This window comes from Ylistrum balloti, unplaced genomic scaffold (genome assembly GCF_031769215.1).
Source record: "Ylistrum balloti isolate Yb309-2 unplaced genomic scaffold, AGI_CSIRO_Ybal_v1 Utg371064, whole genome shotgun sequence".
Taxonomy (NCBI): domain Eukaryota; kingdom Metazoa; phylum Mollusca; class Bivalvia; order Pectinida; family Pectinidae; genus Ylistrum; species Ylistrum balloti.
This window is the reverse complement of record NW_026782588.1, coordinates 493,544-518,418: the sequence shown is the minus strand read 5'-3', so window position 1 is coordinate 518,418 and position 24,875 is coordinate 493,544. Positions and strand designations below refer to the sequence as shown.

The 24,875-nt window shown below is 36.2% G+C and overlaps 1 protein-coding gene across 1 annotated transcript; it reads left to right on the top strand.

Annotated features, from left to right (window-relative positions):
• Positions 1-354: 354 nt before the first annotated feature.
• Positions 355-24,875, top strand: LOC132560455 (ATP-dependent RNA helicase DDX1-like). The gene is made up of 9 exons (XM_060225117.1): positions 355-358; positions 665-808; positions 3,764-3,840; positions 5,017-5,089; positions 6,516-6,588; positions 11,369-11,411; positions 19,222-19,320; positions 22,654-22,774; positions 23,026-24,875. The coding sequence occupies exons 1-9, from the start codon at positions 355-357 to the stop codon at positions 23,148-23,150; spliced, it is 759 nt and encodes a 252-aa protein (XP_060081100.1). The 3' UTR covers positions 23,151-24,875.

Sequence of the window (24,875 nt, the reverse complement as noted above, 5' to 3'; positions counted from 1 at the left end):
AGATGTTCATTTCCATGAAAGTCGGCAAACAATGCAACGCAGACTACCTTATCAGAGATCAAATCCAATCCCAAACCAAATGTCTTGAATGTGGAGCTAACACATTAGACATTTCAAGGGGATTTGTGTCATCAACAGTGACAACTGTAGGTTGGCGCCAGCAGTGTAGTAAATTGTCACAGGTTAAACACTCTGTCAAGGTTTTACAGCAAATTTTGACTCTTAGTCACATGAATTAGTAACATTTTCTATTTGAATATGAAAATAATTTTATATTGAATTGTATTTTTGTCAGATATCTTTAATGATTTTTTAAAAAACAGACTATGTTTTGTCATATACTCTGCAGTTAAAATGAGTAAGTAGTGTCTGCAAGAAACCTAGTCAGCTTTCTTGTTTTAAATTTGTTCCTTAACATGCCAGAATTAGGTTATTTTGCTTGTGAAAATGTAATAAATAGAATATTTAATAGTGTCTTCAGTAGTAATAAATATATTTCACTTGTGCTGAACACTTGTGATAGAAACTAAAATATTAGATATACTTGTGAAACATATTTATTCCTTTAGACACTATTAAATATCCTCTACATAGTCAAAAGTAAACAATGATGTATAACAAGCATCACAGCGAAAACTTGACATTTCCTTTATCTCCTTTGCAGAAACTTACTCAGAAGCGATAAAGATCCTGAAGGGCGAGTATGTATTGAAGGCTTTAGATGAGCACAAGATGGACCAGGCACTGATCTTCTGTCGTACAAAGCTAGACTGTGATAACTTGGAGAAATATTTACAGCAAAGGGGAGGTAAATCTGCATCTCAACTTAATTGTCACTGAAAAGAAAATAGGCTCTGATGATAAAGGTAGCAGTTACCTTCATACAGAATAATTATTTTATATTTTAAAATGTATATAAGACCTAAAAAGGGGGATTCAAAACATGCTATGAAACAGATAAGATTAAAAAAAATCCACAAAGGGGAGGTAACTTCATAAGTCTTATATGTATGTTGAAGATCAATCATGATGGATATTGATGTTAAATGGTATAAAAATTAATCCAAATAAAGGGAAGAGAGTAGCCATTTGAGGCTTGAATATATTTTTTGATGCTGTATTCTATTAAGTCTTTTCTCATTTTTTTTTTCATTTCTGTAATGTCATATTTATAAACTCAAATTATGTTAGAATTTTTAAGTATTGATTATAATTAATTAACATGAAAGTGTTCAAGAGAATTCCAGCCTTAATTAATGGTGGATTATTGAAGGGAATTCTGACCTTTAATTGTCGATTGTTGAAAGACATACCAGCCTCTAATAGTTAAGGATTCAAGGGAAGACTTGTCTTTGTTCGGCTTCAGTTTCCTTACCAATCGAGTCAGACAAAGGATGTTATTAACCTATGTGTACTGGTAAAGCTGTGAAAGATCTGGTCTGTCATACCTTTCTGATAATTGACTAATTTATAGGAGAATAATTGCTGTTATTCGACAGCTTGAAGCTTGAGATAGATACTATTGGCTTTCTATATCATTAACTTCATTTTCTGATTTAGTGCTGGACCTTATCTGTTCACCGAAAATTTTCACAGCGGTGTAACTGATAAAATTTATAAGATGTGTTAATGTTATTATTACATGATTTATTGTTAATATGTTTGTAAAACAACCATACACTTATCTTACCTATCTCTCAGATTTACCTGTAAATTAAAGTACTTCAGAAAGGGATATGCATATCAAAGGTAGTACTGAAGTATTTGCTATATGATAAAAAAGCTGTCCTAGCTAACATGACTGTTGGGCTGATTGATATATTGTTTTAGAATTCAAATAAATTGATAACCTTTGTCCTTCTTTTTCGGTATTTTTAGCTCACCTGTTCAAAGGGCCATATACTTTTGCACTAGTGTGGCATCAGTCGGCCATCAGGCATCATTTCTTTCCATGAAATAACCACTTTGTAATGAAGAGGCCCAGGGTCATAATATTCAGTCAGTAGCTTGCTGGGATAAAGGCTACCAAATTTGTTCAAATGAATGATCAAGATCCACCTTTAAGGTCATAGAGGTCAAATATTCCTCATTATTTCTAATGATATATACTTTGTACTGTAAAGAAGGAATGATATCAATGGTGAATATGAAGTTACAGGAGTTAACTCTTCTGATGATGTTATCTCTATATAAGCTAGAGCTGGTGAGCAACACAGGTCCATTTTGCTTCTTTTTGATAGTATACACCTGACTACAGAGCAACACTTAACAAAGGGTTCAGCATGATGTTTATTATAGTAAGGGTACAGCGACACAGCTGTACAAATGCTAGAAGTACATGTATATATTAAGTTAATCTTTCCTGATAAAAGATGTACTGCAATATATTGAACCTGATCAAATTTCTTTACAGAAGTGTATTTTATCTTTCCCAGCAGTGTTGGCCTAAAAAAAAAAATGAGAATGTGTTAAAAGTATTATAATTCATTTAACTTATAAAAATTGTCATCATACACCGTTATGAAGTCACATGATTGAATCCCCCTGACAAAATTACTTTGATGTTACTTTGAATATTGCTCTGTTAATATGGATTTGATTTCGTCCAATATGTCACATCTGAAGAGTTATCTTTCCCTGAAGTAGTACAAAATACCAGTTTTGTAGGAATAGACATTCTGTGTAGGTGTAGTATATTTTTAATGATATGTCACAAGGGTTGTTACAGATCTTGTAGTTACAATGATTGATGTGAGACAGATAGAAATGGTGTCTGAGTTATTTGATTTACAAAACCTTTATTCTTCTTTAATGGACAACTGTTAAATTTCTTTTCTTTAACAGGACGTTTTCTTTAATTCCGTCTTTTGTTGTAAATTTCAATAATTGAATCTTGAACATACGTCATCAAGGAAAAAAATAGAAATATGTCATTTAGGCCAACACTCTTTGCTTAAAAATCCATAGCTATGGGTATAGGATAATTATTCTGAAGTCACTTGCTTAGTCAGTGTGTGTGACTAAAACAAGAATTGTTCTTTAAAGATGTATGGAATTTCAACAAAAGAAACAAAAAAATTGAAACCCATACTTAAAGCAATCTATACTTACATCAGGATTTGGATATAATCTTTTCCTACAACTACACATGTAATGTTCCCATGTTAAATCATAAAGTGGGTTTATCTAGCAGTATGATCCTATATATCTATATATTACAGTGTAAAACTACCATCCAACACTGTAAATCATTGTAATAAACTACATTATATCAAAGGTCTCTGGGGCTTATACAGCCCCTTTCAGAACTAAATAAATACAAATATTTTATCAAGTATCCACTATTTACTCTTCAAGGTCATCATTCAATTTGAAGCCCCTTTAATAAATAATTAATAAAAAAAATTGATGCAGTATATATTAGTTTCTGATTAAGTTTGAAATGCTGCAGTGGTAGAAAAAATGTTTCAGTGTTTTTTTTGTTTCATTTATAAAAAATTTTGCTTTGTCAGCTTTTCTTAATCATCAAGAAATAAATGCTTAATGCATTAAAACAGCCTAGCTCATATAATTGATATATATTCTGTTGTGCAAAAAAATCTTCAAAAGAGATTGATTTTCGTTCAGTTTCAAATATAGTTTTGTTTCTGTGAAAATGGTTATATTCATTCCTTTCCTTTGTGTGCAAGTGAAAAAAAGAAGATTGATTCAATGCTTTATCAGTAATTTTATGTGAAGGCTTTGGTTTGTTTTTATGTTCTAGGTAGAAATTATTCCTGCGTCTGCTTGCACGGTGATCGAAAGCCACACGAAAGAAAAGCCAATTTACAGAAATTCAAGGTAAAGATTTATACCAAGTATTGACTATAATTTATCACAAGATCCATCTGTTGACACTCGCAGTAATAGTTGGGAAGAAAAAAAAAATTATCAAACCCAATACCTTTGTCACCTTAAGTGTATAGCAGAAAAAAACCTGATGTTCTCTTGCAATTTCATGTTGGTTTTTTGAATCATTTCAATAAAGGAATGGATTGAAGACCAAGGTGTTAAGTTTCTGCTGACTTCAGTGTTGGCATCATACAGCTTCCCCATGAATGTTAAGAATTGTTTTATTTAGCTCAATTTCTTCTAAGATACAATTTGGTGTTTAGCCAGCTGAAACGATGAATTCTAAGTAAATGAAAAATATTCTGATATATGCTTGTAAGTATTTGCTTTCATTTTAAAAAGGTTTCAAGAAAAGCAATTCTCGAACAAAACACTATCAAAACAAAGTGGGGTAATAAGCCTTTAGTTCTGGCCATTCTAACATGTATCTGTCCAACTATATAAAAAGTAATTTGGATGATTTGAAATATTGGTTAATGAGCAGAGGTGTTGGAATCCCCTCTGAACAGCACATTCTATATAATACACAGTGTTTTAATCTCATATGTATCATATTTGTCTGACAAAAAGTTATCTAACAAATAGTCCATGGCTGTTGTTAAAGCCCACTCATATCAATTATGTCTAATAGTAAAAAATAATTTGTCGCGTTGTGATTAAAATTTTCTCTACTAACCCTATGAGGGTATGGTGAAGGATATGAAACAGAAAAAAAAAAAGAAGTTTTGAAAAAAGACAATTGGATTAGTTCAGCCCTCTGTTGATTCAAACATATTTCACTGATTTAATCAAAAGTACATTTATTTTTTAATTCTATGTCTTTTGGGACTTAGTGGTCTCAACAAGTTAGTGGAAGTGTGAAGGATCAAGACATTTATACATGTAACTTCCACAAAAGTATTTTTTTATAGACACTTCATTCTACATATATAGGACACAATGGTAAAATTATTGTCTTTAACCAAAATGTCTTCTTTGTCATCCATTTTTCCATGATCAGACATATTAACTACCAGTTGTCCTAATTTTAGTAGGGACTTGATGTTAGAGTTTAACTTTGATCTTTCCTAAATTTTATATGTGAACCCTTCAGTATAATTTACAAATTTTGTGTTCTTGCTCAAGGATAAGGGTGTGAAATTTCTCATCTGTACGGATGTAGCAGCCAGAGGAATAGATGTAGGCGGTCTTCCCTGTGGTAAGTATCAGAGTGAAGCTGGACTTTTAACTGCACTTAGATCGTATTCTTGCATCGCGCACGTTTTATAAGTAAACTGATAGAGGCTTTTAGTAACAAAACAATCAAATTATTCTTTAACGAGTGAAAAATTTGTAATCTGGATATAGGAGAACATTATTTCACTGATTATTAAATTTTCACTGTCAAGTTAATGTACTGCTAAATAGTGAAAATATCATTCCCATTCATAAAAAAATGGAATTGCTTGTTTTATCAAACTGCAAAATATTTGCTTTTGAACCAATGGAATAGATATAATAAGAGGGAGCTATTGACATAATGTTTTTTAAACATTTTCTCCTAACATATCAGGTAACGTTTAAATTTTTTTCATCAGAACTATATATTTGTGATAACTGATAGCAAAAATATAGATTTTGAAGAATAAGATTAAGAATGCCTTCTGTTCTACACACTAACACCAAAACAAACCAAGGCATTGTAAGTACTACAAGTCTCCTCACATTTATTATACAACCTAGACTTCAGCACAATACAGTTTGTTGAAAATGCTAAAAGAATGAGGCCATTTTAGAGTGCTGATTCTACAACCCTGTCACTCAAACTCGTCTGTAAAGATATTGTTCCTTTATGTAAACTTGAAATTTGATTGAAATCCCTCCAGAAGGGAAACCAGTCGAGTACTAACAAGGATTTTCTAAAAATAACAATGGTGACCTTGACCTTATAATCCTGCAACTTGAACTTGTTGGATATTTTTTGGTCCTTACTGTGATCCTTTATTGTGTAAAGTTTGATTGAAATCCTTTAAGAACTGAAGCTACATAGCAGACTAGGATTTTCTAAAGATAGTTGTTGTGATCATGACCCAACTACCCCTGAACTTTATTAAAATAATTGTTTGAGATGTAATGTTGGTTTTTAAGTGTGTTATGTTTGATAAAAAATTCCCCCAAGGAATGAAGCTGCCAGACCTCTGACGACATTTTCTGAAATGGTAACCTTGACTTCACCCTTGAAACCTGAATTTCAAACTCATCTGAGATACATAATTGTCCTTTATGAGAGTTTCAAGTTTGATGAAAATCACAGCAAGAAATGAAACCAATATAGCAAGGACAAGAATATTTAGAAATAGCAACAGTGACCTTGACCTTGTCCTCAGAACCCTGAAATTGGAGTTTGTCCAGGATATAATGGTCCTTTATGTGTTTGAAGTTCTATCAAAATCTGTTTCAAAATGAAGGAGCAGGAGTGCTGATAAGGATGAGTATTACGTAAAAATACATGTTATGTACATTCCTATTCCCCCTCCAACATTCGTCATGGGAAAATTATAAAAAAAAAGAAAACATAATTGATAATATTTTTTGCTTAAAAGTTACACCTATAATTAATGACAATTCTCTGACTTTTTTGACAGTGATCAATGTAACTCTGCCTGACGAGAAGCAAAACTATATCCACAGAATCGGACGTGTGGGAAGAGCTGAAAGGTCAGTAGTTATCAAACATTAAGCCTATGCACTGTTATAAGCCCAGTGTTATTCATAAGATGTACTGCCCTGCATAAAAGATATACAGATACCGTTTATACATGTGTAGGGAAATAGGAAGACCGGAATGTCTATGCATCTCAACCATCAAAATCCTTCCCTATCATATGTGAGCTTCCCAACAAAGCATTAGTCTGAACCAACATACTCTTCTGCATAACCAACATGCTGTATGATTTCCCTAAATCATGGAGGTGTGTAAGATAATCTGTCACCTGTGACAGAGTGGGACAATTGGAATTGTATATGTGTTGACCACACCAAGACACCCAGTTATTCCAGGCAAGATTATAATGGTTAATTGTTGATGACTTCCATGATGAGGAGACAAGGATGGCAGACTGTTGAGATAAGTCCTGCCTTTGTAGGGATCTCCTGATAAGTGACAAGCAATCAGTCTCAAACCGGTTAATGGATGGTAGTGGCCCTCAGGTGACAACAGAAGATTCCTGCATCTTGACAACCTTGCAAAGGTACCTACAATACCGTTTAATAGCATAGGTAACCATACCTGGTTTCTCCACAAAGGCAGGACTAAAAAGCCGCATTCACACAGTCGTGTTTGATTTTCTGGATGACTCTCACCACCATACTGAAAGAAGGAAAAACGGATGTAAATAATCTATCCTTGACAGAGAGAAAGCATCTGAGGCCAAGGCTTGCGAATCTCGTTACCAGGACACAAAATTTGAGACCTTAATAATTTAGTCTACTTGCAAACAGATCAATGACGGAGACAAAGAAACGGCTGGAAAATTGACCCATCCAGAGACCATTCTCCTTATGTCTGTATGGATCTTGATAAATAATTACCATCCACACTGAGAACCCCAGATACATGATATGCAAAAATAATGGGTACGTACTGAACCATCGAATATAGTGATGACAGAGCCAACCATACCGCATTAAGGTGATCACCTCTCTCTGTGACAGAACAACAACCCTTAGTTTGTCTATCTCCACACCTAGCTCCCTAACCTGATAGATGTATCAGTCTCCAAGAACACAGATGATTCGTCTGGCCTGATGATCTGACCATCTCACATTATCAATCCACCACTGAATCTCGATCTTGGCGTCAGTAGGTACACTGACTACATCATCATATGACACACCTACTGCAAAGCTCAGTGACTTCACCCGATCTGTTTGCTTATAATAGAGACTGGCCAGTCTTACTGCTCTCAGTGATGATGTAAATAGACCAACCAAACAAGCTAAATCCCTGAGAGTCGGGTGATTATTGCCTAAAAAGTGTGAACAGTTATCACAAACATTTTGTACCTTTTCCTATGTAAATTATGCTGTGAAAGTGATAGAGTTAATCACATATCCTAAATGAATTCTCTCATTCATAGCATCGAAAACTGATTTCTCCTTATGAATCTGAAACCCAGCAGATAATCTGCCAATATCAAACAGTTCTTCTCACACAAAGATTTCTCTGCTGCCCTGACCAATGAATCAGGATCCCAGATAATCTGCCGATAATAAACAGTTCTTCTCACACAGAGATTTCTGTGCTGCCCTGACCAATGAATTATCTACATAAGAAAAGGCACAAATGCCCATACTTCGGATTCATGCAAAAATTGGTTTAAGGATTTTGGTGAAGATTCTTGGAGTGCCTTAAATTTGTACCAAGAACCATTCCACAGAAACTAAAGAAACTTAGAAAACCTATTCTCCATCAGCATGCTTATCATCTTTGAGATCATTGGATGCAAAGTAATCACCCCTCTCAAATGAAACGAGCACTATAGCTAAAGTTTCTTCAGATCAATGACTGTACTTTCCATTCTTTTTCTTTACCATAACAACTTGGCAACCTCTCGTTCTATAATCTCAGATTCTTTTTCCCCAAAAGAAATAGGGCTAGGTGCCATATATTGTATTGGTTGGTTAACAAACTCTATATGTAAACCTTGAATGATTTGCAAAATTCAATCATCATGTGCGATGGACTGCCAAAATTGGAAATGATGTCTTATACTACCAGGAGGGCATGCAGAACTCACCTCTAGTCCTATTTCACATTCTGACTGCTGCTCTTTTGGGCACTGGACCGCTGTCTGTGAGACTGTGGTCCCCGACTAGGTTGTCTAGATTAACCTCTGCCTCGATCCTGCAGGCGTAAAAATGCCCATTGCTGTAATATCCCAAATGGCTGAGCTGCCACGGCATTGACTTTTCTCTCTCCATGGTCTTCTGGACCTTTTCCATTAGGAAAGCAGTTGAAGACTCTATTTGTCTCAGAGATGTCTTCAACTTTCTAAGTAAAGTCACCCCCAAGCAACCACTCTGTAACTGGGACATCTTTAGAACACAAGGAATGATAAGCCTTTGGAAGTGTTTGTCTTAGCAGGATCGGTCTCTCTGTTGATTTCTTTTGGAATGCGTTTCCACACAACAGTAGAGAGTCAACGCATAATAGATGCAGGGTTTCCACAAACTGTGGATATTTCATCTAATTCTGAGTCAGTTTCATAAGTAGCACCATGCCCAGACCTAACATACCCTGAGTCTCCTTAAACTCATAATCACCAGCCTACATAGGTCTCTCCTGTTTTGACCAAATTTCTTTATTTACTTTAGGTGCCCTGATATTGACACAGTTCTTGGGAACTTTATACTTGTCCAAACTTTTATTCAAATTTGTCACCACCTTTACACATGCTGAATTATCGAGAGATGCCACCTGTGCGTTCAAACCTTTGTCGAGGCTACCATTCTCAAAATATTCCGACATGACACACAAATCCCCTTGGGCTGTGTCAGACAATACCAGCAATATAGACAAGTATCTGTCATCACATACACTGTCCTTATCTAAAGTTTGTAGGCCCAACAGGTCCTGCCAATCTGAGACATGCAAATCAGTTTCAACATAACTATCGTCTGAAGCATTATTAGATGGTACTGAACAAGGGGCCAACAGCCACCTATTCATCTCCTCTAACTTACTCTCTAAATAAAGAACACGCTCTTTAACATTTCCTGACAATACTTTAGTTGTCTCTTCTCCTGTCCCTCACTGCCAGCAGCAAAGGATGACCTTTTAAAATCACGGACAGTGCCCTTAGACAGGCCTGTGGTATTGAAATATTCCTGAAAAACTCTTTGGGAAGGCTTCAACGTACTCTCACTATCAAGTGCATCTGCCTTCCCTACCACAGTCACACCACACGAAATGGTATTATTAGTCAGTGTCATGCACCTATAGGATGACATAGTGCATTTTAACCAACTGCTGTAGAGCGAGAATGACGGAGAAAGGTGGTTGCTAATCCCTGCTTAATGCTCGGCATAGTGGAAATACAATGAAAAACTTCAGTCAGTATATTGTGGCCAGATGGGTTGCTCTGTTGGGGACTTTGGGCAGTATACTTCAGAGTAGCACTACAAGGTCAGCTTCAGTACTACACAATTACAAGGACCTGATGTCAAATTTTACACACTCAAAAACACAGTCACTCACATACATACATAACAAAATGTAATCCTGTGGTCCCACCCCAGCCAACGGATACTTTTAGACCCCTCCTCAAAGATACCCCCTAATGAAAATAAATTGTTAAGAAGGAGGATACCTTTTATGTGTAACATTGATTAGTTTTATTGCTGTTCATAAGAGTAATACCAACAAACAATATTTCATTGTCTTGAAATAATTCCATTACAAGAAGTTTTAATTTAATACAATAAAACACGTAACATTAGCTCAGAAGAGCTATTTTAAGACACGATTCCTTCCATTCCTTGAATTGAGTCAGATGTTATGTTTGCTCCTGCGATTTTTGCTGAACTCATACTGTATACTAGTCGCCTCATGTTATTTTTGCCCATGTACCATTATACACAAATTTGCCTCGTGTTCACTTTTCCCTTTAAGAGAATATAAATGGGTTATGTAAGTGTATAAGTATATAGATTTTCACTTCCATCTTAAATTCACCCTCCCTGTTCATGGAAGAAAATGGCGAAAATAAAATGTAGGCAAAGATTTCTTGATGCATAGTATGGAGTTGGGCAGCAATGAAAAGCTAGAAAGATAATACTTTAGTTTGATCATACCGGCAGAGCTTGGTTCAAACGCTTCTCTAAACCATAATCTGAATAGAAAACACAACATTTCAAGTTTGCATGTAGATGATACATCAAACATGTTGTATAAAAAAATGTTCCTTTAATTATTTAAACAAAACCTTAATAAAGTCGAAGTTGGCATTTAATCAATCGGATGCTCTGCCTGCAGCAGTTACATAAGATGAAGGAGATTTCTTTTTTGTCACAGCTTAAAGACAATTTGGGCACATAAATAGAGGAAAATGCCTGCTAAAAAGCATTTATTATGTCAGGGAAGAGAGAAAAAAAGGTTACAAGAGACAACTAACACAATTTAAATGGCATTCTTTATTGTATTTTTATTTAAAGGTCCTGTTTCTGATACCCAATGTGGTTTGTTTGATCGTTAATTATTGATTAAGAAAGTTTAGAAGAATCTTTATTGGAAGTTGTACAGACATGGGATTAATCTTTATTATAAAAGGTAAACAGTCGAGAATATCATTTGTTTCGGAGTTTCGACACAGCACTTTGTGATGAAATTAAATACAAGTTGCCCTTTATTTTCCCGATGTGTTATGTTGCACATCTGTTTTTTGTAACATGTTACTGTGTAATTTTATTTTTCTCACTGTTTGTTTTCTCATTGCAGGATGGGACTTGCTATTTCATTCGTTTCCACTGTTAAAGAAAAGGTAAAGTGTTAAACCATGTAAAATATGTTATTTGTCCACACAGTTAAGGTTGTATGCTTTTGACATTTTCAAGGAACAAATAAGGTTGTGAAAAACATATATATTAAAAAGAAAATTTAGAGCCGAAACTGTAGACTGTTTCATAATTTCCTTAAAAGTTCAACATTTTTATTTAAATTTTTTTATATAGCTTTGAACCATGCATTGAATTGAAAAGTTTTTGTACATAGTCATAGATTTTTTATTTGTACCAAATTTTCCCACAATTTTGAATGGATCTTATTCAACTGAACAGTGCTTTGATTTGACTGTATTTGGAATAGTTACTGATTCTTGTTGATGTCAAAATATCAATCTTGTCTCCCAATTTTGACTGATTTCTTTCAAACTTCATGGTAATCACATGACATGAAATTGTGTTTTCTCACAAAGCATCTAGATATCAAAAATTTTTAAGGATTTATTGCCCTTTGTTTATTTAGCATGTTGATTTTGTACAGAGATTGTTTCCCTCAGTTTTCACAAATATCTCTGAAATTTAGAGGCTTTAGAAGCACTACCTGAAGTTGTGTATTCCTGAAAGTATTGTGATTTTACAATTTTGGAAATAGTAATTGCCCAGTGTATTTTTCAACATTTTTATCTATTTTGGGTATCATTTTTTGCAAGTGTATAAACTGTTAGGTACTCCACAAAATTTATTTATTTCAAATGAATACTGGGTACATCATTCTAAATGGATGGGTGCATAATAGGTATAGCTCAGTTCACTGTAGTTGTACAAGATGCAAAATTCTAACCTTCTGACTATCATACATGTACAAATATAATTCAGTGTACCAGTAATTGTACACTGGGTGCCATACAGATGTAACTTAGTGTAGTTGTAAACTGGGTGCCATACAAGTGTAACTTAGTGCAGTTGTAAACTGGATGTCATACAAGTGTAGCTTAGTGCAGTTGTAAACTGGATGTCATACAAGTGTAACTTGTGTAGTTGTACACTGGGTGCCATAAAAGTGTAACTTAGTGTAGTTGTACATTGGGTGCCATACAAGTGTAACTTAGTGTAGTTGAACATTGGGTGCCATACAGATGTAACTTAGTGTAGTTGTACACTGGATGTCATACAAGTTTAACTTAGTGTAGTTGTACACTGGGTGCCATACAAGTGTAACTTAGTGTAGTTGTACACTGGGTGCCATAAAAGTGTAACTTAGTGTAGTTGTACATTGGGTGCCATACAAGTGTAACTTAGTGTAGTTGTACATTGGGTGCCATACAGATGTAACTTAGTGTAGTTGTACACTGGATGTCATACAAGTTTAACTTAGTGTAGTTGTACACTGGGTGCCATACAAGTGTAACTTAGTGTAGTTGTACACTGGATGTCATACAAGTGTAACTTAGTGTAGTTGTACACTGGATGTCATACATATTAGACTTAGTGTAGTTGTACACTGGGTGCCATACAAGTGTAACTTAGTGTAGTTGTACACTGGGTGCCATACAGATGTAACTTAGTGTAGTTGTACACTGGATGTCATACAAGTTTAACTTAGTGTAGTTGTACACTGGGTGCCATACAAGTTTAACTTAGTGTAGTTGTACACTGGGTGTCATACAAGTGTAACTTAGTGTAGTTGTACACTGGATGTCATACAAGTTTAACTTAGTGTAGTTGTACACTGGGTGACATACAAGTTTAACTTAGTGTAGTTGTACACTGGGTGTCATACAAGTGTAACTTAGTGTAGTTGTACACTGGATGTCATACAAGTGTAACTTAGTGTAGTTGTACACTGGATGTCATACAAGTGTAACTTAGTGTAGTTGTACACTGGGTGTCATACAAGTGTAACTTAGTGTAGTTGTACACTGGGTGCCATACAAGTGTAACTTAGTGTAGTTGTACACTGGATGTCATACATATTAGACTTAGTGTAGATGTACACTGGGAGCCATACAAGTGTAACTTAGTGTAGTTGTACACTGGATGTCATACAAGTGTAACTTAGTGTAGTTGTAAACTGAGTGCCATCCACAGATGTCATTTAATGCCCTTGTACACAAGTTGGTTTATCAATCCAGTTAAATCAAACCTCTTGAGTCCCTGAAAAGTTCAGTTTGATGTATTAAATAGTATCCTACTTGTGGCAGTTCGTGTTTCTCAGGAAAACTGGTCTGTGCTGTTGCCATTGTGCATGTCATGCAAAGGAAGGGGCCTATTTCATGTTAAGTAAGGTAGCTGTTAACTACTATAAGGCCTAAAAATGACCCTGGCTATTGACAGGAGGATAAACTTCAGCACACAAACAAACTACTGCCTGGAGTTCTGAGACAGGTCAGGAAAGTCTCTGTGTTGTGTCTTTAACTCTAAATATTGACACTATTTTTTTGTTTTTCAGTTTAAAGTCACATTAATTTGTCTATGAAATATATTCCAATTTCAAATCTGTGACCTTGTGACCTTCACCTGTAGTTTGGCATCTTCTCATTTGATTTTAGTTATACTTCATTATGTCATAAGAAAATATTTACCAATAACATCCAGATATCTGACATATTTTTGGCTGTATATTCAGATTTCTGTTGATAGTAATGATGACCTTGACCTTTGAGAGCAATTGAAATCTAGCACTTCTTGTGAAGAAACAATGGAGAGAGTATGAGTGTTATCACCCATATAGAACTAAGAATATTTTGTAGAATTGACTTTCTACTTAAAGTTAGTGAACTTGACCTTAGGACCTGAGAGTCACTCTGATTGCAATTGGCCCAACAGACCTTGAGATATTGTACCAAGTCAAAAACATAGAGAGATGAGCAGAGGGGCAGATGGGCAAACTTATGGTTAAAGGGCATCCCATCTTCTGTCACTAGCTTTAAAAATAATTCTTAAAGTAATCCTTATCTTCTATATGTTCAATATCTTAAAACTTACATTGTAATAGTCAATAAACAAAACTCAAGCAAGTTTAATTTGTCTCAGTTCATTTTGATGTGATTATAAATACAGAACTGAAAATAACATTGTCAGCAAATTATTTCCTTGTGAAGTTAAAGAACACAGAAGAAGTCAATTAATTAAATAAAAATTCCTGAGAGAATATGAATTTGAAATGCAATAAAAAGAAAAGGCAATAGAGCGGGCAATTACATTCATGGAAAAGTACAGGAATGAAGTGATATTTGGCAATCCTCCAGCAGCAATTGAAAATTGAAAGCTATCCATCAAGGAAAGATATTGCCCTATACAGATGGGGACCATTGAAGGTGTCTCATCATCACAATAAAATACAGAACAATGACAATGCTTCCTTTACATCCTTTCAATGTGGTGAATAATGATATCTTCATTTAATACATTTATAAAAGTTCACTTATAACACTCATCCACCACATTGAGTTCTAAAAATTTATGCAATTTTATTGTGATATATAAGATTCTTAATAATATTTATGGGATGGTTGAATGGTACAATGGGTGCACAAGGTGACTGAAGTTTGATTAAACATAAATAGGTTATTGAGTGACCAGTGATGTCAGATCACACATTTTACCTGGTTGCTCAAATAAAGAACCTTTTCCATTTTTGTGTACAGGAAAACAAAAGTAACAAGTACTAAGAGCTGTCAGTACTAGACACTGCCAGGTTTTTATATTATCCTAAAAATGTGTCACAAGTTGAGGGATGACATAGCTAGTCAATTCATCTGGTATATGTCTATATATTATTTCTCAGTGTGATTCACTCCAGGGTTTTGATATTATCCTAGTGTGTCACACTCCAGGGTTTTGATATCTCCTAGTGTGTCACACTGGAATATACTTCATGTGCACACTCCAGGGTTTTGATATAGTCCTAGAGTGTGACACACTCCAGGGTTTTGATATTATCCTAGTGTGACACACTCCAGGGTTTTGATATTATCCTAGTGTGTCACACTCCAGGGTTTTGATATTATCCTAGTGTGTCACACTCCAGGGTTTTGATATTATCCTAGTGTGTCACACTCCAGGGTTTTGATATTATCCTAGTGTGTCACACTCCAGGGTTTTGATATTATCCTAGTGTGTCACACTCCAGGGTTTTGATATGTGTCACACTCCTATGTGTGTCACACTCCAGGGTTTTGATATTATCCTAGTGTGTCACACTCCAGGGTTTTGATATTATCCTAGTGTGTCACACTCCAGGGTTTTGATATTATCCTAGTGTGTCACACTCCAGGGTTTTGATATTATCCTAGTGTGTCACACACCAGGGTTTTGATATTATCCTAGTGTGTCACACTCCAGAGTTTTGATATTATCCTAGTGTGTCACACTCCAGGGTTTTGATATTATCCTAGTGTGTCACACTCCAGGGTTTTGATATTATCCTAGTGTGTCACACTCCAGGGTTTTGATATTATCCTAGTGTGTCACACTCCAGGGTTTTGATATTATCCTAGTGTGTCACACTCCAGGGTTTTGATATTATCCTAGTGTGTCACACTCCAGGGTTTTGATATTATCCTAGTGTGTCACACTCCAGGGTTTTGATATTATCCTAGTGTGTCACACTCCAGGGTTTTGATATTATCCTAGTGTGTCACACTCCAGGGTTTTGATATTATCCTAGTGTGTCACACTCCAGGGTTTTGATATTATCCTAGTGTGTCACACTCCAGGGTTTTGATATTATCCTAGTGTGTCACACTCCAGGGTTTTGATATTATCCTAGTGTGTCACACACCAGGGTTTTGATATTATCCTAGTGTGTCACACTCCAGAGTTTTGATATTATCCTAGTGTGTCACACTCCAGGGTTTTGATATTATCCTAGTGTGTCACACTCCAGGGTTTTGATATTATCCTAGTGTGTCACACTCCAGGGTTTTGATATTATCCTAGTGTGTCACACTCTAGGATTTTGATATCTAGTGTGTCACACTCCAGGGTTTTGATATTATCCTAGTGTGTCACACTCCAGGGTTTTGATATTATCCTAGTGTGTCACACTCCAGGGTTTTGATATTATCCTAGTGTGTGTCACACTCCAGGGTTTTGATATTATCCTAGTGTGTCACACTCCAGGGTTTTGATATTATCCTAGTGTGTCACACTCCAGGGTTTTGATATTATCCTAGTGTGTCACACTCCAGGGTTTTGATATTATCCTAGTGTGTCACACTCCAGGGTTTTGATATTATCCTAGTGTGTCACACTCCAGGGTTTTGATATTATCCTAGTGTGTCACACTCCAGGGTTTTGATATTATCCTAGTGTGTCACACTCCAGGGTTTTGATATTATCCTAGTGTGTCACACTCCAGGGTTTTGATATTATCCTAGTGTGTCACACTCCAGGGTTTTGATATTATCCTAGTGTGTCACACTCCAGGGTTTTGATATTATCCTAGTGTGTCACACTCCAGGGTTTTGATATTATCCTAGTGTGTCACACTCCAGGGTTTTGATATTATCCTAGTGTGTCACACTCCAGGGTTTTGATATTATCCTAGTGTGTCACACTCCAGGGTTTTGATATTATCCTAGTGTGTCACACTCCAGGGTTTTGATATTATCCTAGTGTGTCACACTCCAGGGTTTTGATATTATCCTAGTGTGTCACACTCCAGGGTTTTGATATTATCCTAGTGTGACACACTCCAGGGTTTTGATATTATCCTAGTGTGTCACACTCCAGGGTTTTGATATTATCCTAGTGTGTCACACTCCAGGGTTTTGATATTATCCTAGTGTGTCACACTCCAGGGTTTTGATATTATCCTAGTGTGTCACACTCCAGGGTTTTGATATTATCCTAGTGTGTCACACTCCAGGGTTTTGATATTTTCCTAGTGTGTCACACTCCAGGGTTTTGATATTATCCTAGTGTGACACACTCCAGGGTTTTGATATTATCCTAGTGTGTCACACTCCAGGGTTTTGATATTATCCTAGTGTGTCACACTCCAGGGTTTTGATATTATCCTAGTGTGTCACACTCCAGGGTTTTGATATTATCCTAGTGTGTCACACTCCAGGGTTTTGATATTATCCTAGTGTGTCACACTCCAGGGTTTTGATATTATCCTAGTGTGTCACACTCCAGGGTTTTGATATTATCCTAGTGTGTCACACTCCAGGGTTTTGATATTATCCTAGTGTGTCACACTCCAGGGTTTTGATATTATCCTAGTGTGTCACACTCCAGGGTTTTGATATTATCCTAGTGTGTCACACACCAGGGTTTTGATATTATCCTAGTGTGTCACACTCCAGGGTTTTGATATTATCCTAGTGTGTCACACTCCAGGGTTTTGATATTATCCTAGTGTGTCACACTCCAGGGTTTTGATATTATCCTAGTGTGACACACTCCAGGGTTTTGATATTATCCTAGTGTGTCACACTCCAGGGTTTTGATATCTAGTGTGTCACACTCCAGGGTTTTGATATTATCCTAGTGTGTCACACTCCAGGGTTTTGATATTATCCTAGTGTGTCACACTCCAGGGTTTTGATATTATCCTAGTGTGTCACACTCCAGGGTTTTGATATTATCCTAGTGTGTCACACTCCAGGGTTTTGATATTATCCTAGTGTGTCACACTCCAGGGTTTTGATATTATCCTAGTGTGACACACTCCAGGGTTTTTGATATTATCCTAGTGTGTCACACTCCAGGGTTTTGATATTATCCTAGTGTGACACACTCCAGGGTTTTGATATTATCCTAGTGTGTCACACTCCAGGGTTTTGATATTATCCTAGTGTGTCACACTCCAGGGTTTTGATATTATCCTAGTGTGTGTGTCACACTCCAGGGTTTTGATATTATCCTAGTGTGTCACACTCCAGGGTTTTGATATTATCCTAGTGTGTCACACTCCAGGGTTTTGATATTATCCTAGTGTGTCACACTCCAGGGTTTTGATATTATCCTAGTGTGTCACACTCCAGGGTTTTGATATTATCCTAGTGTGTCACACTCCAGGGTTTTGATATTATCCTAGTGTGTCACACTCCAGAGTTTTGATATTATCCTAGTGTGTCACACTCCAGGGTTTTGATATCATCCTAGTGTGTCACACTCCAGAGTTTTTATATTATCCTAGTGTGTCACACTCCAGGGTTTTGATATTATCCTAGTGTGACACACTCCAGGGTTTTGATATTATCCTAGTGTGTCACACTCCAGGGTTTTGATATTATTCTAGTGTGTCACACTCTAGGATTTTGATATCTAGTGTCACACTCCAGGGTTTTGATATTATCCTAGTGTGTCACACTTCAGAGTTTTGATATCGTCCTACTGTGACACACTCCAGGGTTTTGATATTATCCTAGTGTGTCACACTCCAGGGTTTTGATATTATCCTAGTGTGTCACACTCCAGGGTTTTGATCCTAGTGTGTCACACTCCAGGGTTTTGATATCATCCTAGTGTGACACACTCCAGGGTTTTGATATTATCCTAGTGTGTCACACTCCAGGGTTTTGATATTATCCTAGTGTGTCACACTCCAGGGTTTTGATATTATCCTAGTGTGTCACACTCCAGGGTTTTGATATTATCCTAGTGTGTCACACTCCAGGGTTTTGATGTTATCCTAGTGTGTCACACTTGGCCAGGGTGCTTGCATGTGTCACACTCCAGTTCTTGATTTATCCTAGTGTGACACACTCCAGAGGTTTTGATATTTTTTTGATATTAGAATAACCGTGTGGTGGCTTCTAGTGTGTCACACTACAATTTTGATTGGTAATGATTACTTTTTACTGCAATTAAAGATTTAATGAATCATTGATTTTGTAGGTTTGGTACCATTCAAACTGTAATAACCGTGGACGGGGCTGTTATAACACTAACCTCACAGACTACGGTGGCTGCTGCATCTGGTATGATGAGCCCAAGGTAGGTAACTCTGATACAAACATCACAGACTGTGGTGGCTGCTGCATCTGGTATGATGAGCCCAAGGTAGGTAACTCTGATACAAACATCACAGACTGTGGTGGCTGCTGCATCTGATATGATGAGCCCAAGGTAGGTAACTCTGATACAAACATCACAGATTGTGGTGGCTGCTGCATCTGGTATGATGAGTCCAAGGTAGGTAACTCTGATACAAACATCACAGACTGTGGTGGCTGCTGCATCTGGTATGATGAGCCCAAGGTAGGTAACTCTGATACTAACCTAACAGACTACTGTCGCTGCTGTATCTGGTATGATGATGTGATCGAAAGGTAGGTAACTCTCATGCAGACCTTAGACTGCTGTCGCTGCTGTATCTGGTATAAAGAGCCGAAGGTAGGTAACTCTGATACAAACCTGACAGACTGTGATGGTTGCTGTTGAGATACAGTCAGCCCAAGGTAAGTTATACAGAAGCAAAAACTTAATGCATATAATCGCTGGTCATAGACAAAAATAGGAAACCCTTAAACAACTTAAACTTACTGGTAAATCTATATTTAAAATCTTATAAACAACAAGAGATACTCATACAAGTCTGGAGAAGGAAAAGATAGCTCAAACATTCAAACCTCACAAACCAAGATAGATCAATGAATTCCACTCTGTAAAATAGTACTGAGCTACAGTTACATTGGTGTTATTATACCTGAAACTCTTTTGTTCCAATATCATACTGCTGTACCATTTCTGTAGTGGTTCTGTACATTAGTGGTTCTGTACCATTTCTGTAGTGGTTCTGTACAGTAGTGGTTCTGTAAGGTAATGGTTCTGTACAGTAGTGGTTCTGTACAGTAGTGGTTCTGTACCATTTCAGTAGTGGTTCTGTACAGTACTGGTTCTGTACAGTAGTGGTTCTGTACCATTTCTGTAGTGGTTCTGTACAGTAGTGATTCTGTACCATTTCTGTAGTGGTTCTGTACAGTAGTGATTCTGTACCATTTCTGTAGTGGTTCTGTACAGTACTGGTTCTGTACAGTAATGGTTCTGTACAGTAGTGGTTCTGTACTATTCTGTAGTGGTTCTGTACCATTTCTGTAGTGGTCCTGTACAGTAATGGTTCTGTACCATTTCTGTAGTGGTTCTATACAGTAATGGTTCTGTACAATTTCTGTAGTGGTTCTGTACAGTAATGGTTCTGTACAGTAGTGGTTCTGTACAGTAGTGGTGCTGTACCATTTCTGTAGTGGTTCTGTACAATAGTGGTTCTGTACAGTAGTGTTGCTGTACCATTTCTGTAGTGGTTCTGTACGGTATTGTTGTTGTACCATTTCTGTAGTGGTTCTGTACCATTTCTGTAGTGGTTCTGTACAGTAGTGTTGCTGTACCATTTCTGTAGTGGTTCTGTACGGTATTGTTGCTGTACCATTTCTGTAGTGGATCTGTACCATTTCTGTAGTGGTTCTGTACAGTAGTGGTTCTGTACAGTAGTGTTGCTGTACCATTTCTGTAGTGGTTCTGTACGGTATTGTTGCTGTACCATTTCTGTAGTGGTTCTGTACAGTAGTGGTTCTGTACCATTTCTGTAGTGGTTCTGTACAGTAGTGGTGCTGTACAGTAGTGTTGCTGTACAGTAGTGGTTCTGTACCATTTCTGTAGTGGTTCTGTACAGTAGTGGTCCTGTACCATTTCTGTAGTGGTTCTGTACAGTAATGATTCGGTACAGTGGTTCTGTACAGTAATGGTTCTGTACAGTAGTGGTTCTGTACAGTAATGGTTCTGTACAGTAGTGGTTCTGTACAGTAGTGGTTCTGTACCATTTCTGTAGTGGTTCTGTACAGTAATGATTCGGTACAGTGGTTCTGTACAGTAATGGTTCTGTACAATAGTGGTTCTGTACGGTAGTGGTTCTGTACGGTAGTGGTTCTGTACAGTAATGGTTCTGTACAGTAGTGGTTCTGCACAGTAGTGGTGCTGTACCATTTCTGTAGTGGTTCTGTACAGTTGTGGTGCTGTACCATTTCTGTAGTGGTTCTGTACAGCAATGGTTCTGTACAGTAGTAGTTCTGTAGAGTAGTGGTTCTGACAGTAGTGGTGCTGTACCATTTCTGTAGTGGTTCTGTACAGTAGTGGTTCTGTACAGTAGTGGTTCTGACAGTAGTGGTGCTGTACCATTTCTGTAGTGGTTCTGTACAGTAGTGGTTCTGTACAGTAGTGGTTCTGTACCATTTCTGTAGTGGTTCTGTACAGTAGTGGTTCTGTACAGTAGTGGTTCTGTACCATTTCTGTAGTGGTTCTGTGCAGTAGTGGTTCTGTAGAGTAGTGGTTCTGACAGTAGTAGTGCTGTACCATTTCTGTAGTGGTTCTGTACAGTAGTGGTTCAGTACCATTTCTGTAGTGGTTCTGTGCAGTAGTGGTTCTATACAGTAGTGGTGCTGTACAGTAGTGGTTCTATACAGTAGCTGTTCTGTACAGTTGTGGTTCTGTCAGATTCCTGTAGTGGTTCTGTACAGTAGTGGTTTTGTAACATTTCCTCACTGTTTCTGTAGCAGTAATGTCTATGGGTTCTCAATTTATGGGCCTTAATTTTAATACATTTCTTGTGAAATGGGATATATACTATAAAGTCTTCCTACAAAATGCAAAATGTATTTCAAGAATATAATTGCATCAGAAATATTTTTAATGAAAAAGCTGCAAAATGACGTTTCATATTAAATGGTTTTGACATAGTTTATGTGTAAAATATTATTTACATCTTCTCAGTAACATAACCTTGTCCTCTATGTGCCATATCTGATTAAACCTGTTCATGACGTAACACCATCGGTAATAAAAGTAACTGACAAAGGAAAGTAACTCTCCTTCTTATTTCTGTCAGGGGCAATAACCTTGACAAAATGCAACTGCATATGTAGGTTTTTGTATGCTTTTAGAACAAATTAATAGCTAGTTCTTCCTAAAACTATAAGTCGTCGATATAATGTGGCTGTTTATGTGAAATAAATGTGGCAAAAGGAAAATTATTTCACTAATCTGCCAGAGCATAAATATTGATTTATGGAATGAAGACATTATAATGGAACAAATAGGATTTGGTTGGTATTTGAAGGCTTGCTGTACTACTCTGATTGTTTCAGAATGATGTTTAGTACAAGATACATGTATATCACAGAGGTGCAATAACTATATCAGAAAAATTCATCAATTAAGTCCGTAAATGATAAAAAAAAATTGTGAAATGGGTAATGTATTAAGAGATGTCTTCAATTCTTTGTAGTTCTGAGAAGGAAATTTGATGAATTTTTGTTTAAAATTATCTCTCTTTAGTTATTACTGGATATCCAAGAGCACCTGGACATCACCATAGATACAGTGGAACCTGACCTCAAAGTTCCCGTTAATGAGTTTGATGGAAAAGTTACATATGGCAACAAAAGGAAAATTACAGGTAAAATGTAGTTCTGGGTTGGATGATCTTAATTTGTACCCCAGTGATGTTCAAGGTACTTCATAAAACCTATATATATTCATATCATAGATAATTGCCATTTGGGGGGGATAAACACTTATCTTTATATACATCTCAAAACATCAAGAAAAATAAACAAGCAAATAATAGGACTTGTATACTTTTTTGAGTAAATGTTATATGATGCTAATAACCTGTAACTCATGAGAAAATTGATCCTGTAATTTCAGGCAGTAGCTATCAAGGACATGTGGCATCACTTGCCCCAGCCGTCAAGGAGCTTGCTGATCTCGAGAAAAGGGCACAGACATCATTTATTGACCTTAAGAACAAAAAACGATTCATGACACGATGATGATGAGATCTGACTGAGAGACTGAAGAGTTTCTAAACTGATTATTTAAATGTGGAAATTAGAAAATGATCTGGTGGAGAGGTCAGGAAATTAGAAAGTGACTACTTATTTATTGTCATGGGCTGAAACAGGTTTATATTGCGATAATCATTCAAATTTGTGAAACAACTGCAGAGCTTGGTGTTTGTATTGCTTTCAAAAGATACATATATATTTTTGTTTGTAATGCATATGAAAATAAATAGAACAGAAAGATTTTCAAATAAGATAATTCAAAATATATATAGGGTTTATGGCCTTAGATATATATTGTTTTCTGTAGTTTTTAATGGAAAGATTGTAGGGAGACTGTGCATTAATAAAAGTGTGAATTTATAATGGGCTTGAAAAGTTGTTGAGAAATCTGCAAATATTTTTTATTGATAATGAAAAATGTAAAAATACATTATCCATGTTTTTCAATCTTATTAGAGACATTTACTGGAATGTTTGGTACAGGTGTTTCTATAATGTTTTATGGCCGACCATCCTTAATAAATAACATTACCAGGTTCTCACTCCATGACTCCTAACTTTATCCATTATGTACGTGTCTATGATTTTCTATATAATCCACCATAGACTGCATCAGCACCTGAAATAGATTATATTACATTGTGTGTAGCCTGAAAACATCAATAGAACAGCATAGTTTTCAGTCGTAAACCAGCCTTAGTGATTGAATAATTTCTTTGTCAATTAACAATATCTATTGTCCAGGGCTTTTTCTGGTGTCTGTTTGGCAGAATCTAGGTCCCATTCCCAGTTGGATTTATTTCATAATATAGCCAAATTTCCATAATATATGTGTTTCTCCTTAAAGTTTTCTTCTCACTTTTATCCCCAAAAAAAGCTCTTTCCTTTTTCCAAATGAGTGAAACAAATTCCTGTTGTCAGTGCGATCAGAGCTCGTAGTCTTCCATCCACACAAATGTAGGCTCACATGTCGTGTCATTATCATGTAAACGGGTACATGTAGATGATTTGATTTGATAAGAATTGTATTTGTCTCACTGCTTTACTGCTTTTGTTGAAATTATATTGGTAAGATGCATGGCAGTGGAAAAAACATTTACATGATTGGGGGTTGTGTTTGAAGCAAAAGACACTTACCATTCTGGTACACCTGGTCTTGTTTCATAAGTCTCCATTTGTTTGCATTTGTTTTATTGAATTTGAGTTTTGAATTTGATTATGTTGACATATCGGCATTATTTGTTTTTTCTCTGCACATTATTTTTACGTGGAAATAATTTTCGTATCTACAGGTATAGGGATAAATTTCATCAACAAAGTATGTTTAAAACAGACATTAATTCCATCTGAAATTGTCTTTTATTTTCTGTTTTGGCCAGAATTGCAGATTTCAAAGTTTAGCTAAAATGTGATTAAGGAAATACTGGGTTGTACAGTGGACTTTTTTTGTCTTTTTAAAAGAGAAATTATTGGACAACCTTGGGGCCTATACAGGTAAATTTGTTTGATAACTACATTGTCCTTCAAAGTCATGCTATAGTAATATGTTAATGCAGTTGATCCATGAATTCTAGAACTAATGCTCACACATGGTATATATATTAATGCTCCATAGTATTGGTTTGCCTAATACTTGGAGTATTTAAGTGCTACATGTGTAACTACAATGTTTCATTGTGAGCTCAACAAATAATAAAGAATTTCATTGAC

What these genes read in the sequence shown, in the direction of transcription:
- LOC132560455 (XM_060225117.1), top strand. An exon ending in ATATTTACAGCAAAGGGGAG is followed by an intron (nt 809 to 3,763) that starts GTAAATCTGCAT and finishes TTTATGTTCTAG; the next exon opens with GTAGAAATTATTCCTGCGTC. An exon ending in CAACAAAAGGAAAATTACAG is followed by an intron (nt 22,775 to 23,025) that starts GTAAAATGTAGT and finishes CTGTAATTTCAG; the next exon opens with GCAGTAGCTATCAAGGACAT.